Raw genomic sequence first — 20,602 nt, 5'->3', positions numbered from 1 at the left:
TGGGAGGCGATAATCCACAATGTGTACAAATAGGCAGATATATCCACGAATGTTTATACCATAGATCCAATAGTGTAAATGACAAGCTAGACCCTATATGTTGATTTATTCATACCTATAGATATGTGTGTGTTTAGTTGTACTGTAAGTAGTTTGTTATACATGTCGACCTTACGAAAGTCGCTGTACTTTTGTCGTGTCTCAATAAAGATTATTATTATAGATATGCAAAAGTTACGTATGATGGGTCTCAATCTCATTCTCAATGGGCCGTTCAGTGTAATATAACCACCTGCTGCCGCGCTGTGTGCCTGCGAAGCTGGTGTGTTGCGCCGAAGTGTGGTTATACCGGCTGCATAGATACAGATACAGATATCAATTCAAGAGTTTTGCTGTAAAACTTGGCAGTTCCCTAACGAAGGACAGTGCATGTTATCTGAAACATTTAACCGTTTCTCCAAACTTTCTCCAGTTGAGTATCTATTGAGTTACAAATGTACTTTACGAATTAAGTAAAGGGTCTTTGAATGACCAAACGAACGAATGGATTGATAAATTAAAGAATGACATACTAGTATACCAGTATGGTTGTTTTACATTTGCTTTTTTTCTAGATTATTACCAAGCGGACGTGGTTACAATCGGACCGACTGACCTTGCCTTTGCCAACGACAATCATCGATCGCGACATGTCGCAAACCGAAGAGGACATGCTCGGTGCGCAGGCCGGGATTTACGACATGTCGTCCTACGACCAAGACCTGCACGAGGACCGCCACATGGAAGAGCTGCAGCTCCCGTCCTCGTGGTAGGTGGCGCTTTTTTGGTATAAGTACTGGTTTGAGTCAGAGAACAAGTCTTTAATTAAATAACAGTTAACGATTACATAGTGATCAATTTGCATGGTGTATGATAAACAATTCTTCTTTCTGGTGAATTCTAGTGTTCCTAATGGGTGGCTTCTTGTCAGAATACTGTGGGATTAAGATACCAGTGAAAATGAAAGTTCTTATTGCTGCCAGATGCATCATAATTAATGGTCGCAAGAAAGGAAAGTATTTATGATCTGAGGCTTTTTCCTTTTGATGCTGTAACATTAGGCTTCCGGTAGTGAAAAGTTTCCTGTTTAAGATATATCAAAACAACATGTTATCAACTTGTCCAGAGTCGAGATGAGTTGAAAGCTTCTCTCCATTGTGGTATTCTTAAGTTTCCGGAAGTGAAAGTTGCTGTCATCAGTCTTTATGGTTTGAAAGCTTCTTCCAATTTTCATTAGCTCCATCCGGTAGTGAAAGGTCTTGTTGTCTAATGATATCACCAAACATAATCTTCTTGTCGGGGTATCACAAGCGCAGAAATAACGTGTAGTTGTACACACAGTTATAAACACGTACGCTTCGGTATTGTCCTGAATACGCCTTAATTGAAAGTCGCAGTAACAATACTCCCCTTAATAAAAGTCATTTGAGACAATACTACAGCTAGTGAAAGTCCTTAGCGGAAACCATACACTCGTTAGTGAAAATTGTTTGCGAACAGGTTCTTTAGTGAAAGTTGTTTGGGACAAGAACAGGCTCGTTAGTGAAAGTTGTTTGGGACAACAACAGGCTCGTTAGTGAAAGTTGTTTGCGACAACAACAGGCTCGTTAGTGAAAGTTGTTTGCGACAACAACAGGCTCGTTAGTGAAAGTTGTTTGGGACAACAACAGGCTCGTTAGTGAAAGTCGTTTGCGACAACAACAGGCTCGTTAGTGCGGTGAAAGTTTTTTGCGGTGATAATAATCTATTCAGAGAAAGTCTTCAGCGGTAACACTACGTTCGTTAGTGAAAGTTGTTTGTAATAACATGCAATACCTTCCTTTTCAGTGAAAGTTCTGTGTGGTAACAATACACTCGTTAGTGAAAGTCCTTAGCGGGGAAGAATACGTCATTCAATATCCTTAGAGGCCGAGGATGGAATCCTATGAGGAAAACAAGTCATTGTGACAAGAGGCGCCATTTTTGTGGATTGGAGAAATGTGATTTAGCCCCTTTGTCTGCAAATGGATCAGTCTCCGGGTTAAATGTATGTACAATTCCTATCGTAAAATGCTGCACTTTGTGGTAAAATCCAACATTTCTTGCTAAAATGTAGCATTTTCGGCACTTTTTAGTTGTAAAATGTACCATCTTTGTGATGATATATAGCATTTCCTTGCTACCAGTAAATTAGGACACACAACACCCGTAACATCGCAACATTTCCTGGAAAGACGCCTCTTTCTCTCCGTGAAGCGCCGGGTTTGATTGACAGCTCAGAAAACGATAACAGCCCCCGAGCGGATGTGAGCTGCTAATTGTGGCCCCGCGGTTTGTAAAGAACCAATTTTCGTGCTGACGTCTGGATAGATTGGTTTCATCTCGAGCGTTAGTAGCAAACTACGTCTCGTTCGTCTTCACGTTTCAAGATACTGAACACCTTAACTACACCCTCCTTAAGGTTTAATAACGTGTCAAGGACCTTAAATCGCTAATCGGTACCGGTACAAAATCGTTTTTTTCTTGTTGGAGTGGTCCGGAAAAACTGTACTTGAAAAAAATGAGTAAACCAGATGTTGGGCCGATTAGAAAATGAAGAAATTATAGAGTCGATTCCATATTACCGAGAGGGTGTTTCTTGCCTTTTGTTCTAACATTTTGGAAATCTTTGCAACAATCTAACTGTGATAAGTAACTGTTTAGAACTATTTATAACATTTATGTGGCATTCTGAATATTTCTATAGTATTCATACATGTTAGAAACATTTCTGACATCAAATACATTATTTCTGTTAGTTTCTAAACTGTTCCAACATAGATGCATCATTTGTGATCACATGTTCGAACATGGAAACAATATGATGAATCTGGGTCAGTGGGCTGGGAAGAGGGCAATTCACACATCCCTGCCAAGTGCAGGAAATTATGTCTGTCTGCCACCTTCACACAAAAGACTCACCAGAAAATCTAAAAATACAAGAGCCAAACAAAGGACCAAGCTTAGCAGCTTTGTTTATGGGGTCAATAAAAGTTTTTATGGAGGGAAAAAATGACACAAAATGTTGTAACATGTTGGAACAATAACACAAACACATAGACGTTTGAAAATTGTTCTAAATAAAGAGATAATTATATCATTACTTTCCCAAATGTTCCAAGAAATGTAAAAAGGTTCAAACATGTTTAAACTTTTATTTTAAAATGTTTGAACAATTTTGAACTTTAGTGACTGAAATGTTCTTTTACTCAAAATAGTTCAAACTTATTACATATATTAGTTCAAAACCATCTTGGTGACTTGGAATTGACTCTACCGCCAGACGTTCATGTGTTTTGGTACTTGTACGTGACCCCATACCACCCGTAGATAATATAACAAAAGGTTTCCTTTCGAACATACTTGTAGCTGAGTAAAAATAGATCTACACATATCATTATCAAGCTACCAGACAGACGATCATGACATGCATTGTCTATGGTAAATGTCAAAAACACGTTGATCGTGAATCGCCAGATTTTCCACCGGAGTTTAAAAGGAATAACAGCTAAATATTCACCACAATGACATGTACTAACATTGAATTGAACCTTCTTGCTAACAATAGTAACATGTTCCAAAAATTATCGCAGGTGTCTAAGAGACATCGAAACGTAAGCAATGTTAGTACCTGCTGGTTGTGTAAAAAGAATTCTCCTATATCCAATAGTAACATGTTATATTACAGTTTTTTCTGTAGTACATTTACCACTGCATATACCAAGAGGAAAAATGAAGAAATATGATTTCTTCTCATATCAATATACCAAGAATAACATATAATAGTGTACATATTTCCACTGATAATGACGCATCACAGATACGATAAAAATCCCTGTTGGTGTCCCTCGATTGTGCAGATATTTGTTTGATATATGGAAAGTATTATACAGCAAATGTCCAATGTCACACTTCAAAAAGTTTGAATACCAAAGTTTCCCGGTAATAATCTATCCCTTCTCGGTAGGATTTCAATACTTTCCTGTGGGATTGTACAATTTCTGGAAGGATTGTTGCTGGCTTTCCCGTAAGATAGCTTACGTATACTTTCCCAGTAAGATTTTCTACTTTCCCGGTATACTTTCCGGTAAGATTTCTACTTTCCGGGTAAGATTTTCTTTTTTCCCGGTAAGATTTTATACTTTCCCGGTAAGATTTTATACTTTCCCGGTAAGATTTTATACTTTCCCGGTAAGATTTTATACTTTTCGGTTGCATTTGATACTTCCCCAGAAAGATACAACGCAATTTATGTAACGTGTGGCAATTTCCGCAAAATATCCAGCAATGATTGACATATCAGAAAACGACGGCTTTACCCCCTGGAGCCCTTTCATCATGTATGGTAGGCATCAAAGACTTTTTATCCTTTCCCGCCTTCACAAGTCTGCAAAATCCTCTCCACAGCGCGGGTAAACCTGAAGGTCAAAGAGATGACTGACAGTTCCGTGTGGAATAGCGGTTTCCGTTCCCATGGCAACGGGTCGTTTGAACGTTCAGACGCGCGGTTTGTGTACTAGTACTCTCCAAGCAGAGGTTCGAGTTTGGATGTGTTTTTTAAAGTGGTTTAGGCGTTTTATCAGACTTTTGATTTTGTACCGTTTTCTGTTTGGAAAAGAAAAACAGAAAACGGTACAAAATAGACCCCCCCCCCCAAAAAAAAACAGTCGGAGACTAACTTCTGTTTGGAAAGTACCCTACATGACCGTTTCACAACTTCTTACCTTCTTTCACGTTGCTAAGGAGACAGTACAACATCCCGTTGCCATGGTTGCAATAAACAAACGCGACACGTTTTCTGGGATAACAAATTTCTTGATGTCAGGAAAGGAAAAGAAACGGGACTGATTTTAAAAAAAGGCATAATTTCTGACTCAAACATCTGCTTGAAACATGCGCCTTTCATATCTGTGTCGCCAAACTACATGTCCATCTGTTACCATGGTTGCAGCCGTCATATGTTGCTATGGTGACGCCAAACAAACCGCGGGAGTCACCATCCCCCCGTACAGGCGGTTAGAAGGAGGCCGCAATTAGAGCCCCAGGAATGGTTTTGTCCGAATGATTACAGGCAACTTACCATATAACGAGCCTTATTATAGCCCATAATAAAATAATGTTGTATCACGGCCTTGAAAGAAATGGGATCGGTACGGATTCTGTTTTTTTTTTCTTCTTCTGTCTTTTTTTTTCAAATTAATACAATTGAATAGCATGAAATGAAATGCATCACGGCACTGAAATGTTCAACATTTCATCATTTTGTAATCATACAGATGTACATGTAGTTACAAGCATATTCAATATCGGATACCTGGAAAAGAGACACATTGATACTATATATTCTTTCATTAAATGTCCAAAAAGCTATTGTTTGTTTAAAGAGTGAAAAATACACAGTACGACTGTAGAATTTCTTTCTTTCTTTCTTTATTGACGATGAGACAAGTCATTACAAGGGTCTGCTTATTCACTATTCACCAAAAAATATGATAGTGTAGGCAGCTTTTGCTAGGATTTGTCGGGTAGCCAAAAACAAAATTTTGCCTTTCCTATGCCTTATTACGGGCGATATGACAGCCACTGTTATATCCCGTATTGAATGCCCTATTACAGTTTGCATTACAGTATTGCCACCCGAGCGTCTGATAATTTCCTGGGCTGTCAAGGGTATCCGCAGGTGATTCAATTTGCAGCCTCTAAACAATGGGTTCCTATACAAAAAAAGAGGAGAAAGCAACTGTTAGTAACTCAACTATCTGACGTTACTGGCACACAAACATACCCTCATATGAAAGCCCGACATCTCAGCTATCCGAAAAACCACATTTCGGCATGAATCTAACGGTGAGAACTTCCGGGAAACTGAAAGATTGACCCATGACCTCAAAACCGCACCACAACCCAGTGAGGAGGCCATGTGCTAGGACAAAAAAGTCCCAACTTTATACCCCCTGAAAACCACACAAACTCAGCTTTTTGGCCCTAATCACAAAGTAGAAACCCTCCCCTGTCACACCCACCTCAAAACTGCCAGGATTTCTACCCATTTGACCAGGAAAAAAATCTTGAAGTTTTAGGCCCTGAACTATAATCGACCACCATCAATTTGCATGGCGGATTGACCTGCGGATCCCCTCAACGTATTACGTTTGACGAGCTAAGGGTGTGCTAGGGGGATCAGGTACTGGTATAGAGCAACAACAAAAACACTCCCCATTGCAACCCTTGCAACTGTGTTACATTACAGTTAGTAGATACTTGTATTCATAGAATACCGATGGAATACTGAGAAAAACGGTGGTCTTAATAGAGTATCCAATACTTGAATATCCAGTGAATACTTCTTTGAATTATCCCCTAAATTCACAATTCGAAGCGTGAAGGCAAGACTCACCCCTTGAACGAAAGAAAGAGTGTACCACCCCTCTGTAACAACCACCCCACACTGCCACAGGTAATGAACCTTCCCTATGACGTCACGTCTCTAGGTGTAATAGGCGCTTGTTACTGCACTTAGTTTTACGACTCGTTACAAGATTTTAATGTCACGAAAGTCAACATCGACTGGCATTGAAATACAACCCGGAATTAATGACAAACTAGTGGCGAAAAGGCGCATTGGCCACCGTGGTGAAAAATGCAACATATACTGGTGAAAGGAACGAATTTGGTAGAAGGACGATTCAACAACTTTGCGTTAATAGATACTTATGTGCCTACGCGGTCTGGCATTGAAATATAAATAGAATGGCTTCAATACGGAAACTGTATTCAAGAGATGCTTTAGCTGACGTGGTGAAAAGTTCAACCTACTTGGATGAAAGGAACGAATTGCATCTAAGAAAAGTCAACCTTAGGCTAATAAATTCTTTTGTGACTGCGAAAGGAACTGGCATTTAAAATATAACAGGGACCAACGCGGCTACAGTACCAACAAGGAAAGTTTGCGAACTTGGTGAAAAGTTCAACATACTTAAGTGAAAGGGGCTAATCTTATTGAAAGAAAAGTCAACAACTTGGGGGCTCATAAATACTTCTATGTCTTGGACAACAAATAATGTAGAAAAACGGATTTTAGTTAAAATAAAAGGTCCACGTAAGGCAAGGAGTAAGGGTGGGCAATAACCGAAAGGGCAAGTTCTTTGGAACTTACCCTTCAATATTTTGGTACAATTGTGAAATGCTTGCAAATGTATTTGCTTTCAAGTATTAAATATCGCATGAGCGGTACAAGCATGTGCAGTTTAAATAATGTACAAAATGACTCTACATCTTTTTAATATACTTCCTTATATATGAAAAGAAATTTGTTCGACACTCGTATGGTATATGCAGAAGTGAAATTGGGGGAAAAGGTTGGACCTTTGTCTCACTTTGAGCACTTTTAAAACTGTATCCAAGTATATTATAGATTAGAACATTGCCACATATATTTGTACGGTTGCCATTGTGGCGGTTTCACTGACAGCTAATTCTGTCCGTGATTAGGGCAATTTGACACGTCATGGTTCAATGCGTGTGGGGAGAGCCTCTGTGCTGAACCTCCAGAACTTGTGAAGAAAATCGTGACGACATTGTTTGCTTCAGGTTATAGGTCACAGTGTTGACACAGACAACACGTAATATGTAGAGGCCTCTTGTGTTAATTGAGAGGCGTCTTTTTGTCCATTTAGAGATTTAGTTCATTTAGTGAAGTATTTAGTTCATGTAGAGGCCTATCTAGTCCAATTAGAGACCTATTAAGTTAGTTTGGACCTTTTTGGTTCATTTAGAAACCTACTCACTTGATTTAGAGACCTTTTGAATTCATTGATATACAGCTATTTCTTGTCGAGTATAGCAAGTCTACTGGTTGACTGACGTATTGAGTTCATTTAGAGACCTGTTTGGTATGTATTTATTGACGTATTCTGTCCATTTAGAGACCTACATAGTTCATGTAGTGACGTATTTAAGTCATGAAAGACAGGTAGTGACGTATTTAGTTCATTTAGATACCTCTTTAGTTCATCTAGACACCCTTTTAGCTCATTGAGAGATCTTTATACATGTACGATTTCTGTGTGTTTCTTATCATGCAATTATGCACAGACTACATGCGTACGTACATATTTCTGTCCCGTTGCCATGGAGACGGTATCACTGTTACCCCGCTCCCTGCCGCACGAGTTTACCTTCACGTGAACTCTGTCAACCTGGGTGTGAAAGTTTGGACTCCTCAGGTGTGTAGTGACGTCACGCAGGTGTAAACAGTCAGGTGGGCACGCCCAGGGGCCAACATGGAGGTACAGCAACACCAAAAAGTAGCCTTTTTCGCAGTCCTATATTTACCTTAACCAGAATGGCTAAGGCTATGCTTCGGGCTTGTTCGTCCGTTTGTCCTTCTGTCTGAAAACAGTATAACTCGACAAGCCTTCGATGGATGCTGACGATATTTGTTAGTTGGGTAGGGGTCGGAAAAACGACGAAGGTCAAGTTCGATAATGGCCCCTTAGTGGCTTCTTGAAAATACGGCCAGATTTTACTTGGGGAGTGCTGATTTGCAATTTTAAACATGGCTAATGCGGGGCGGGGTGGAGGGCTTATTGTCACCGCCTAGCTTTTGAGAGCATTACCCATAATTAAAAAGATCAAATCAGCGCTACCACAAAAATGATAATGGCCAAGGAGGCCAAAAAAGAAGGATAAACAAAACTATACATATGGCATGGGGTTATTATGGGAGACAGCAGACAGGTATAAACAACATTTCGTACTGCTAACGTAACTGTGTAGAGTCAAGGAGCTTCCATTGGTCTTTCCAAATATCCTGATGAAACACTCGTGTGGGGATAAAATACGCGTAATATGTAATTTTGAGTAAAAAATCAACAATGAAAATATGACAAGAAAGTGTCCTTGAAAATTTGAATTAATCGATGCAAATATTAATGGCAGAGACTTTCAATGCAGCAATGTTGATATTTGAGAAAGAAAGATCAACCGATATATCACAAGAGATGACCTTTGCAAAAGGGTGTTATGTCATTAAATAAGATCAGTACAATATGATATCTGACAGAGATAAGACTGTGCATAATTGAATAAATGCCTGAGGTGATATGTGTGGGCGATCTTTGTAGTGTGTGGGTAGGTATTATAAAGCTTCCTTTTCAGCACTTTGAACTATACAAGGAAACAAAAAGAAATTTGTCAAGCTTCTGGAAAACTGGACAAGACGTAAAAATAACAACAGATGTTGAATTCCCGGGAGAATTATTCGAGCAGTCCCCAAAACGAAGTTGTCAACGATCTGCATATCTGCCCGTAGCCGCAGAACCCCCATACATATCCGAGGATCTTATTGAGCGACAACGGGTTCCCGAGTAACCCCATGCAAACCCACCATTAATTCATTCCAAGATGGCTGCGGGTGACGACGCGGACGATGTTTGGAGCCTTGGCCAACTTTTCCAGGCGTGCGATCTAGACGGCAGCGGGTTCCTAGAACATGCCGAGTTCGAGGCGATTTGTGGCGAGCTTGGCCCGGACGAGCTCGAGACCGTGTTCCGGGAGTTAGACTCAGACGGGGACGGACGGATCTCCGCCGAGGAGTTCTCGGGAGGCTTCGAGCGGGTCCGCGAGGCCCTCATGAACCTCTCCCGGAAGAGAAGACGGACGCTAAGGAGCCAGTCCACCTTGGAAGACGCCTTGGAGGAAGAAGACGTAAAAACAAGGCTGGGCCGGGGACTTGAGGAGATATCCTGGTAGGTGTCGTACCTAGCTGTCACCTGTTTAGAAAAGGTGTCACACCTGTACTTTGTGCACCTGTCACGGTTACCTCTTGCCTCACCTGTAAACTGTACGGTGGGACTTGTGTCAAGTGGCAAATACGACCCAAATAGTGGTGATTCGAACGAGCGGCAGTAGTAGCAATTTGACTGGGAAAAGTAGTTTTAAACCCGACCGTTATGATATAGCTACTCCTGCCGTATTCTTTCGGGCCTGGGAAAGGTGATACTGAAATATATTAGAGTTTGTCAAAAGAGCACGCGTTGAGATTAGGCAAAAGGGACAGCCATACGACTTGGCGAGTCTTGGGCATTTCCTAACAGCATATCTCTTCTAGTGAAAGACAGCAGTTTATGCCAATTTATCCTATCTCTATCCACAAATACCATGTATCGCCATATGTTGCCTGTGCCTTTGTGCGGACCGCTGTGTTGTTGCTGACACAATTATACTGCCTCTAGCGATCAGAAACCGCTACAAACGTCCATAACAAGATAATAGACAAGCGTACTCTCAAATAGTCAACTTTCACTCGCGCAGTTCCCGAAGATATTTTCGTCTTGATATTTTATATACCTTTCCTAAGACAAGAAAATTATCTTTTTCTTTCTCTGAAGACGCCCCTTCTTCCTTCAGGCATCTTGAGTGGGAGGTAGTGCGAATGATGTTCATTTTTTTTTGATGTGGGAATTTTCTTTTCCTAAGTAGGCTAATTCGATTTGTCGCGATTAATACCGAAATGCCGTGTTTTCATAGAAAACACAATTGTATCTGTTTCTTATTGTATCTTATTCTCTGCAACTACGTGCATGAGTAGACGTCTTATAATGACGTATGTCTTCCTTAAGACTCAGAGCACCGAGTCAACCGAACGATGAAGGTTCAGGGCAAGGTGTAGGTGGGCAAAGAGGCCTGATTGTACCCTTAGTGACGCACCTTTTTCCTAAGGTCCAAAGTCAGCCCGTGTTGAGGAGTGCGTGTCGCGGGTTAGGTAATTTGACACGTTCGGGTTCAATGCGTGTGAGGAGATCCACTACACTGAAACTCTACTTTGTGAAAATCGCTCGCTTGAGACTGTAGCGCATTTAGAGATCATGTTAGTTCGTTTGGAGACCTCTTTAGTTTATCTAGAGACGTTTTAGTTCGTTTGGAGACCTCTTTAGTGCATTTAGAGACCATTTTATTTTATCTAGATACCTCATTAGTCCATTTAGAAACACGGTTTGTTATAGGTCATTAAAGAGGCCTCCTTTGTCTATTGAGAGGCATCCATAGTTCGTATAGACACTACGTAGAGTAAAAGATCTCTTCGATTCATTTATAGACCTTTTTAGTTCACGTAGAGACCTATCTAGGCAATCTATCTAGTAGATTTGAGTACTTTTCTGGTTCATTTAAGCATTATCTTCAATGAACCATATATATGTGCAAATTCGCAGATTTTGACCAAAAGTAAAGACCAGACAGGTGTGGAGATATACAAATCAATTGAAGCTTGTATATCATGGTGCGTATTTTTTTGCATGTAGGTTTCATTATTTCCCTGCTTGAGGTCCAGCTGTGTAGGTGGTGTGGTGAAGAGTCACGAGGTGTGTAATTGAAGTGGGTCGCTGTGTACATAACGCGTTCCTGCTGGTTCTAGTCCCGTGCAGTTCTCGAGTTCAAGTCCCGGAAATTACTAGTAGCGTATACGTAGTTCACACTGTGGACACGGGTCGGCGGTTCTAGTACAAGGTTCCGAGTTCGATTCCCGGGAATTACAAGTAGCCTTTTTCGAATTCGTGAGACCGAAGTCTGTAGGTTTTTTTTTTTTTTTTTTTTTTTTTTTACTGTGAACCCACCGCGTTGTGGACACGGGGCGGGGGTTCTAGTCCAAGGTCCCGAGTTCGAATCCCGGGAAGGCTAACGTCACATTTCCAAACGGCCGGGCTATCTATGGAAACAAGAGATAGACATGTATACTTAAAATACACACGGCTATTCTCTTTATGTCTTGTGTATTTTGGTGTCTTTCATGTCATACTTTACGTTCCCGAAAGATGCCTGACCGGGCCCAGGTTTGGAAACGAGACGTAGGCCTATTAGGCTTAGGTCACATTTCCATACCGGGGCCCGGCTGGGATGGTTTAAGAAACGAAAAATCAAGTTTTATTCCTAGAAATATACACATATCATGCCCATATATATTATTTTAATATTTTGTGTATTTTGATGTCTTTGTTATCATTCTTTTCGCTCCCGAAAGCTACCCGCGACCGGGCCCCGGTCTGGAAATGTGACCTAAGCCTAAGCAAGGGTCGCAAATTAAGAGGGAATTCGTGTGACTAAGATGCTCGTCTGTAGATTTAGTACTGAATACATATTGGAGTGGTCTGGACATGGGTCATGGGTACGAGTCTCGGCTCATGTTTCCCGCACGCTTTCACTTTCAATCGGGCGTGGTCTCCTTGGAGACCCTCGAGTATAATCAGACCGCTCCTCCGCCTTAAGAAAACGGTCTTCATGACGTCTTCAAGACATAAACCCCGCAACACCTTACATGGAAATCTAAGGAGGAAGACGAAATGTCATCTTAATGTTGTGGGGTAACTTATTTGGCTTCCGAAATTCTTCGTCTGTATATACGCGCTGAGAGCAACCTTAAGGAATATTTGCTTTTCTATTTCAATCGTAGATGACAAATAAGAAATAATACCACATATGTGCGTGGGTAGAGCCTTTGCTTCCACCTTCTACAAGGTGAGACATAACACTGTTTGAGTAAGTAGTTCAATTACATTAAGGATATTTAAAATCTATGAAAGTCTTGATTCAATATGTTCTTTCCTCTTGATATTGGATAACAATTAAGAAATGATACTATAAATGCGTGTGCATGCGCAGGGCCTTGGTTTCTAAGTTCTAGATATTTAAGACATGGCAACACTTGCTTGAGATTGTATTTCAATTAATATGTTTATGAATCTTTGCTCGATATACCACCTTGCAGTTAGGTATGAATTACATTGCTATTTACATACACACACCTTTTTTGAGGGTTACAATGTCTTCTAGATAAAACGCAGACTGCTTATTCTAGAATATTGCTTATCAACAATCATTTACAATGTAAAGTATTCAGAGACCTCTTTAGTTTTTTAAGAGTTTTCTCATAAATCATAATCATAAAAAGGTATTGCATTAGTCATAAGCATAATTCAATTACCGTAATATCATTAACGATGTGCGGTATGAATATGGATATGAATATTTTTCAGTTATACCGATCATTCAGAAGCCGATTAAACTGTGACAATGTGTTATGTAGTATTTAATGACACATAATCAGTACATTTCAATGTTTCGTCGACAAAGGTTAGACATCCAAGTAATAAGTCGCGCCAAATAGCAGCTACTCAAGCACTCTGTCATCAGTACTCTGTCGCAGTGTATGAATCCACAGGTGGCTAACGTGCAATGATTAGTCGCGCCCTGACGTATTTCACAGCGCGAAAACACGCAATTATCTACCGTACTTTTATCCTTCTTGGTCTCATTTAGTCAGAGTGAATGTAGAAGCTGCCCACATTCTTTCTCATTTCCCGTGCTTTTGCCTTTTATGGAAACGGTGTTTGTTTTCTCGAAGGGGGGCACTTGACCGTCTACACCCTTTTGCCAGATGTCACCACGATAATCAGATCGTTTTGATCTAGATTATCGTGTGGGCTAGACTTCTTGTGTTTTCCCTTCTGAGAGGAAATAACTTCCGTTCATATGTCTAAAATCTTATTTAAAATGTTTGGCATTTCAGATATGACTAAGGGTGCTTGATGAAATCAGTAATGGTGACAGAAACGTGATTGTGAAAAGAAATAAATAGTTGAATATGATATTCAGACCACGAATGAGATGTTAAAAAACACCCCATTTTTTCAGTAGATCAACCCAAATCAAACAACCGTGACTAGGGCTAGGTATCGGTACAGCGTACCGGTACAAAACCGTTTGTTCTTGTTGGACCGGTCCAGAAAAACCGGACCTGAAAAAATCAGGTGGACCGGATGTTGGACCGATTAGAAAATTAACATATTGTTTTATCAGATATTCACACGTTTTGGCGCTTGCAGGTGGAAGAAAATAACAAGAGTGAAGTAGAGTAGAGTTTATAGTCATTTCTACCAAGTTTTACAGCCAAACGTACATGTGCAGTTAGCGTTGTAGGATTTTGAAACGCAAGTGTAAGTCTAATACTCCACCAAACAGATTTCTTTGTAGTGAAATGGACCATTGGTATGAGTCATACTGAATCAGGTCCAGGTTCAGGTTCGGACCTGGACCTGATCCTTTGGACCTGAACCGGACCTGGACCTGAATTTTCTGTACCGGTACCCAGCCCTAACCGTGACAGAAATTTTGACAGAAATTGGGGAGATTCTATTTGAGATTAGGGGATTTTGTTGCATGAAATGTGGTGATCGCTCAAACGTTAACCTGCTAGCCATTCCTTTGACATCACAACAGCAAACGTCGCTCCAAAATCACCACATTTCTCACGGTACAGCAGCAGTCGCTACATTTGTACCCGTGACGTGATAGTGACTATTTTTTTCTGGCGCCATACTGTGTTTGTTTTCTGATACACTTGTCACACATATGGCAAGCAGCATTCTTACACGCCCTGACCAAATCTATCTTTGTATCAATGTTGACTGAACTTTGCCATTATCGTCATTGGTTCTGTCGTATTTACTTTATTTCGAAATAAGACATAATAAAAGAGCCCAGGAGATTCCATACAATACGTTTTGCCAAACTTGAGATCATTTGGCGTAATTTTATGGCGTAAATGTACGGTAACGAGTATGACCGACCCATTAATTGGCAAACATTCTATTTCTGATCCTATAGTCGTGAAATGGTAAAGGAAGTCCCATAGCCTTTTTCAGGGCGTAGTTAAAGGGCAGTGGATTGTTATCTACTGTGTCAAGGGCGAGATATTGGTACAGGTACCCAATTTTATACCTGAGTGAAATGCGGAAAGTTGAACAAAGTGCCTTTCCTAAGGGCACAACATCAGTAGATATTAGAACCCAAGACCACTGAACTATGGGCCCAGCGCCCTAACCGTTACTCCAATAAGACGTCACTTTTCTTTTACTAGAAGTTATACCATGGCAGACAATCGCACAACAAAATGCGTCGAGTGTACATGTTAAAGTACACAGCGTCACGTACTATTTCCGATCTAATAAGCTAGTTCTTATGAAAATTCCGAAGTCTCCTAACGCCGTAGTTTACCGAGCACACACATCTAGAGTACCTACTGTGTCAACCCTTCTGCACTGTAAGCTGACTCCCCCACCCCGTAACCCATGGCGAGCGCGCACCAGTGTTGTGGTTATATTTCGTAATCTGTGTTTTGGCCACAAAGTCCTTTCAGAGCCCGGCGGACTTAGGCAAACAAAGCGGGATGTAAACAGTCTCATGTGGCGCGGAGGGAAACAGAGATGTTTCGTACAATAGATTAACCCTTTACATATACAATATTCCGGCTTATGCCGCTCTCCTGATTTTTATGCTACTGAGAATGGTTGCAATATTTTGGATGTTGCCTAAAGCCAGGGGTCACGTGTTTGAGGAGAGTCACACCTCAAGAACGTTAAAGAACCCATCACACTTATAAAAAATAGTATATACTGACAATGTTAAAGATTAGATTTTAAAACGCCAGCTGGAGTCGAATACACCAACAGATCCTTAAAGTTTGTGGAAAATTGGACCATTGTTTTGAGTATTGCACATTCACGAGTTTTCACAAACCTGGTCCTATGAACCTGAACCTGACCTCTACCTGAAATTTCTGTACAGGTACCCACCCCTAGCTCAAACATTTGTTCACTTTGTGCTGTGAAAGGGGATGGGTTGCTTGTGGTATTTTCTTCCAATTGCCCATTCCGTCTGTTTTCACCAAAATATTGACTAAAACACACTCCCGATGGCAGAATGTTGTGGCTTCCCACAACCGAAGTTATAGTCGCCTCGATTGAGGTCAGGGGTCACGCTAATTAATCGCCTGATGACAGCTGATATGTTTTCTATAGTCATAGCTGGAATCCTAGTCCTTCCACTTGTTAGGCCTCTAGATGCCTCTAAATCTGAGGGTCTGCATGTGTGTGTGTGTGTGTGTGTGTGTGTGTGTGTGTGTGTGTGTGTGTGTGTAGGGGGAAATATTGCCGACCGAATCTTTAGCATGTGGAGCGCCAAAGTTGCGACAATCCTAGGGGGTACCAAGGCATGCTTTCCTGGAAAATGTTGAAATCTTAGCCATCTGAAGCGCCTTTTCCTGCATTTTGAGGTGCAAATTTGATTGGTTTTTACTAATTCATGGGTTACGTTTACGTTACGTAGACTTTAACTACCTACGATTTACGAAGAGTGAAAGCGACCAATTGCGCGTTACGGCTAATGTGCTGATTACGAATTACGTTGATTTGGGCGGCTGCCTACAGATTACAAAGGATAAGATGGTGTATTTACGCCTTACATAAAAGGACGCGGAGGCCAACAGTCAAGACAGTCGAAAACATCCCAATCCTGTTGATTTATAACTTATAGTTTTGTGATGACATGGACCAATCACTGCCAGACTTAGATGTGTTTATAATACATATGTCCATAGTGACAGAGAATCACCATCTCCTATTGGCCAGGGTCTTCTTATTTTTTAATTAATCCCTTGGCTTACAGGTGAAAGAAAATAGACTGAAATCAGACAGGTATCCAAATGAGCCCCTGACAGCGACAGCTTAAGCTTGTGTAACGCAGACAGCTATACATACCACCTAGATTTCTAAATCTAGGGTTGTTTCATGCTTGCCAATCTTATTTTCTGACCACCGAAATCAAATCATTATAACTGCACGTTACCGTCTCCTGGGCTATTTTAAAAACGGCGTCGACGTCGTTTGATCATAATAATAGTCATTTTGGTGCATAATAATTTTCATTATGGTGATAGGAATAGATTTGCTCCATCAAAACAGATCTTATCCTGTCGTTTTGATTTTGTAACGGTGTTCAATCTAGGACTGTACCATCCGATGATGGGGTGGAAACCAAGAGGGCCTTTTTTTAAGCGGATGTCATAGAATTTAGAAAGAAGGAAAAAGAAATTATCTTGTCGTTCGTTGCATATAAGATAGAGATTGCAAGTTTTGAAGCTTGTGTTTTTGCTCAACAGTCTTGAATTTACATATTTCAACTTGCATAGCTGGATCGATTCAAGGACGCAGAAGGGTTTGATATACATGTATAAAAGAAGAAAAAAGACCTGGAAAAAAGACATCAGCGTCTTTGCCGGGCATATTTCTAAGCGACATAAGAATGCCTGGGTATTTTTCATGTTTTCCTCATGTCCAAACCACCTGTACTAAACAAGTGATTGGAATTAGGCCTTGTGAAACGTGTGCTCGTAGGGTTATGTGCAGAATGCTTGCCAATTTGGTTGTTTTTCCTGTGATCTTTGCGCGGAAAAACATGTACATTGTGTAGCTCGAACAAGGCGCGTCAGAGCCTGCTGTTGATAACATGCAGGATGGCACGTACGGACTGAGGCCGCCTCGTAGGGCTTCATACAATAACAACTACTGCATAACATACAGAAAAGTCACAAAAACATAATCAGCGTATGCAGTTTCATAAAAGCTGCTAGGGGGACCAAACTTACAGCACATACTGTTTTTCACAAGAGCTATCTAACAATTAAAAATCACGCCCACAGCATGTCCAAAAAAAAAAGATATCAAAACCTGACGATCCGCTACTGCACCGTAGCAAGCCGCAAGGGGGCCAACATCTAATCATTTCGACACCCGTGCACGTACCAAATATAAATACAATCCATCTCTAGTTATCACTGTCACAAAAACAAGCAATTCCGAAAACATAACCTTCTTGGCGGAAATAATAAGTTCAGAATTTATGAGTGTACATTTCTAAAATATTTCGGCACAATTAAGGAAACTGATGGTTATGTCGAGAATAAAGAAGTGCTGAACCCAGCCCCTTCTCGACACCGATACGACATATTGTCGTGGAACGATTTGAAGCATATTTGCAAATCACCTTATATAAGATGGAAGCTTGAAAATATTTACAGAACACTGCAGAAAACATATCTGTAACTAATTGGAAAATGGTTTAAATGCCAAACGTGCCTTTGTCGTTTAGTCAACATCTTTCGCATTTCTTTGAACTTTGAAGAAAAGAACAGGGCTTTTCAAAAATGGCATACTTAGCGTAAGCGATAAGAAAAATTTCCTGAAAATTTATTTTTCAAATTGCTGTTTGCCACTGTTATTTTTGTGATCTTCTGGTGAAGCCGTAACCCCCATGCACGCCCTCCAATCATGAAAACCACCTGTTGCCGTTGTCGGTCACGTGATTCACTGGTTCCCGTTGTTATTTCCTCGGTAAAGACTTGGGTTTGTCTTGGGTTTGTGGATATCTGCTGTATTTGTATGCACGTGCGTGTGTGTGTGTGCATTTGTGTGTGTGCATGTGTGTGTGTGTATGTGTGTGTGTGTGTGTATGTGCGTGTGTACATGCATGTGTGTGTGTGTGTGTGTGTGCGTGTGTGTCTGTGTCTGTGTGTGTGTTACTGTGTGTTTCTAACTCCTATACTATACTATACACAATGCAGCGTTGCCAGACATTCTCACCTATAGGCCTAAGCCTGTTGCTCTTTCACGATCTGAGATTTTTGATCAACAAACAGACAAAACAAACAAACAAATCCAGTCCGGGTAAGAATCAGAATCAGAGCGGGACGGACAGGTCTTACCGCAGTTTGTTTATTCACACCTGGGTGGTTATATCCCTTCTTAAGTATTTAGGTCCACTCCTTCGTACAAGCCCAGGTAATCTTAAATGTTTACCTGGCTGGGTTTTACCTGTGTGTTTACCTTGGTGTTCACCTGAGCGTTAAGGATAGTCTGAAATCCCCTCACCGCACGCACTATTCTCGAATCGGGCGGAACTTTCAACTTGGGGCCAGGTCACAAACGTCGTACCATCACAAACTGATGGCTTTTTTTTCCAGAAAGTCGTACAAGTTCCCTGCAAACTTCAAGAAACAATAACTATACGTTCATATATCATCAAAATAATAACATTGGAGGTAAAAATATCGTGCCCATTCTCTACAGGGTCCCGATCATAGCCTAGCTGAAAATCATGTAATGTGATTAGAGAAATGCATGAAGAAAATGACTTCTCTGTAAGTCAACCATTTAAACCCATGTTGCCTCCGCCTATAAGCTAACCCAAATATTTAGCTCCCCTGTCCGCTGACCCGTGCCGTTAGCATGGCATGATTAACCTGCCGTCACTTTACGTGAACACAAGGTAGCGTCACAGGGCGCAGCCTAACGTCACGCCAGACCTGCTAGTGCCACGCAACACACTGTGCAGAAACAAGACGCTACCCGAGCTCCTTGAGACTATCTTAGAAAGCTGTACTTTCTTAGGTTTTTTTTTAAGGAAGAAGAACAAAGACTGGTCAAATGTTGCTTGAAGACAAATTTCAACACACCTGTTTCAATACGAAGGATTCAATGGCGAACGTAGTTTGATAAACTGCAGTTTGAGTATAAATCGCAAGGTGCCGCTTGTGACTGGTTTATTGTAAGATTGTCCATGGATATTTGAATCACAGAACGCATAAATCATTCCGAAAACGTTATAATTTCCGGCCTTTCAACGTCTGCTTGGAGAAACGTATAGTCAATAGACAGTTTAAACCCAAGACACTAAGAACTTTGCGTATCATTTCTTGCAAGTGCTTTTAATACAATTGCACTGGATCTTGCTAATCGTTGACTATAGTGTCACAGTGGTGTAACGCTCTTGTCTGTAAAGTACGTTGTACAGTGTTTCCAAAAAAAACGTGACAATGCCTTACAAAAGCTTTCATACCATCAATCAAGTTTATAAGGAGCACTTGTACCTATGAATCCCAGGCCAAAGTGCTATGATCGTGTCTGTCGGTAATGGCCTTTACAGAGGTTTTAAAGTACACTATACCCCTAAGCGGTAAGGTAAGACACCTATTACACGATTTAGGACACTTTGTCGCTTTTAGATGTTAGTGAAGGAGAAGCTGCGTTTGATGTGACATTGTAATGGGCCATGGCTTTGTAAAAAAATTGTTCAATGACGAAAAATCCCCCCTTGGAACTTGAACGTTCTTCTTTTGCCTTACGTTTTATCTTTAGAGCGCACGCTCTTAAGTATCATACGGTAAGGGAATTCTATCACTTACAACACACAGCACTTGAGTTAGATTAAACCAGGTAGGCCCACTTTTTATACAGCTACCCGTATCTATGTGGCTCTTGATTTCATAATCGGAATACGATACAATATGTGTAAGTTTATGATCTGAAAGACAACAAAGCTCACAAAACGTAAAGAAATTGTAACTTATCTATGAAATTTTTTTCAATGGTCACCAATAAGTATATACGCAATACTTCTGCAGCTTACGTGAACTTAGTCACGTTGTCGAGTATTTGATTATAACATAGTACCCCTCGTACAGCGCCACGTGACCCTACCTGTAGCACCACGTGACACTATCTACCGTACCACATGATCCCCACTTGTTGCACCACCTGATACTATCTACAGTACCACGTGATCCCCACCTGTTGCACCACGTGACACTACCAACAGTACCACGTGATCCCCGGTTATTGCACCACGTGATCCAACCCTTTACACCACGTGATCC

The 20,602-nt window shown here is 40.8% G+C and overlaps 1 protein-coding gene across 2 annotated transcripts in view; it reads left to right on the top strand.

Moving 5' to 3' along the window:
• Positions 1–649: 649 nt before the first annotated feature.
• The window catches only part of LOC118411072 (ras and EF-hand domain-containing protein-like), a 55,466-nt gene continuing 35,513 nt past the window's right edge, over positions 650–20,602 (top strand). Inside the window, exon 1 of one of the 2 annotated variants that reach the window (XM_035813078.1) lies at positions 650–808. In XM_035813078.1, coding sequence (XP_035668971.1) covers positions 690–808 — 119 coding nt within the window. In that variant the 5' untranslated portion in view covers positions 650–689. Of the gene's footprint in view, positions 809–9,459; positions 9,807–20,602 lie in introns of those variants that run through there. The other variant, XM_035813077.1, reaches the window with a different exon arrangement.

This window comes from Branchiostoma floridae, chromosome 3 (assembly GCF_000003815.2).
Source record: "Branchiostoma floridae strain S238N-H82 chromosome 3, Bfl_VNyyK, whole genome shotgun sequence".
In the NCBI taxonomy this organism is placed as follows: domain Eukaryota; kingdom Metazoa; phylum Chordata; class Leptocardii; order Amphioxiformes; family Branchiostomatidae; genus Branchiostoma; species Branchiostoma floridae.
Note: the sequence above shows the minus strand (reverse complement) of the source record. Positions and strands in the feature narration are given on the sequence as shown.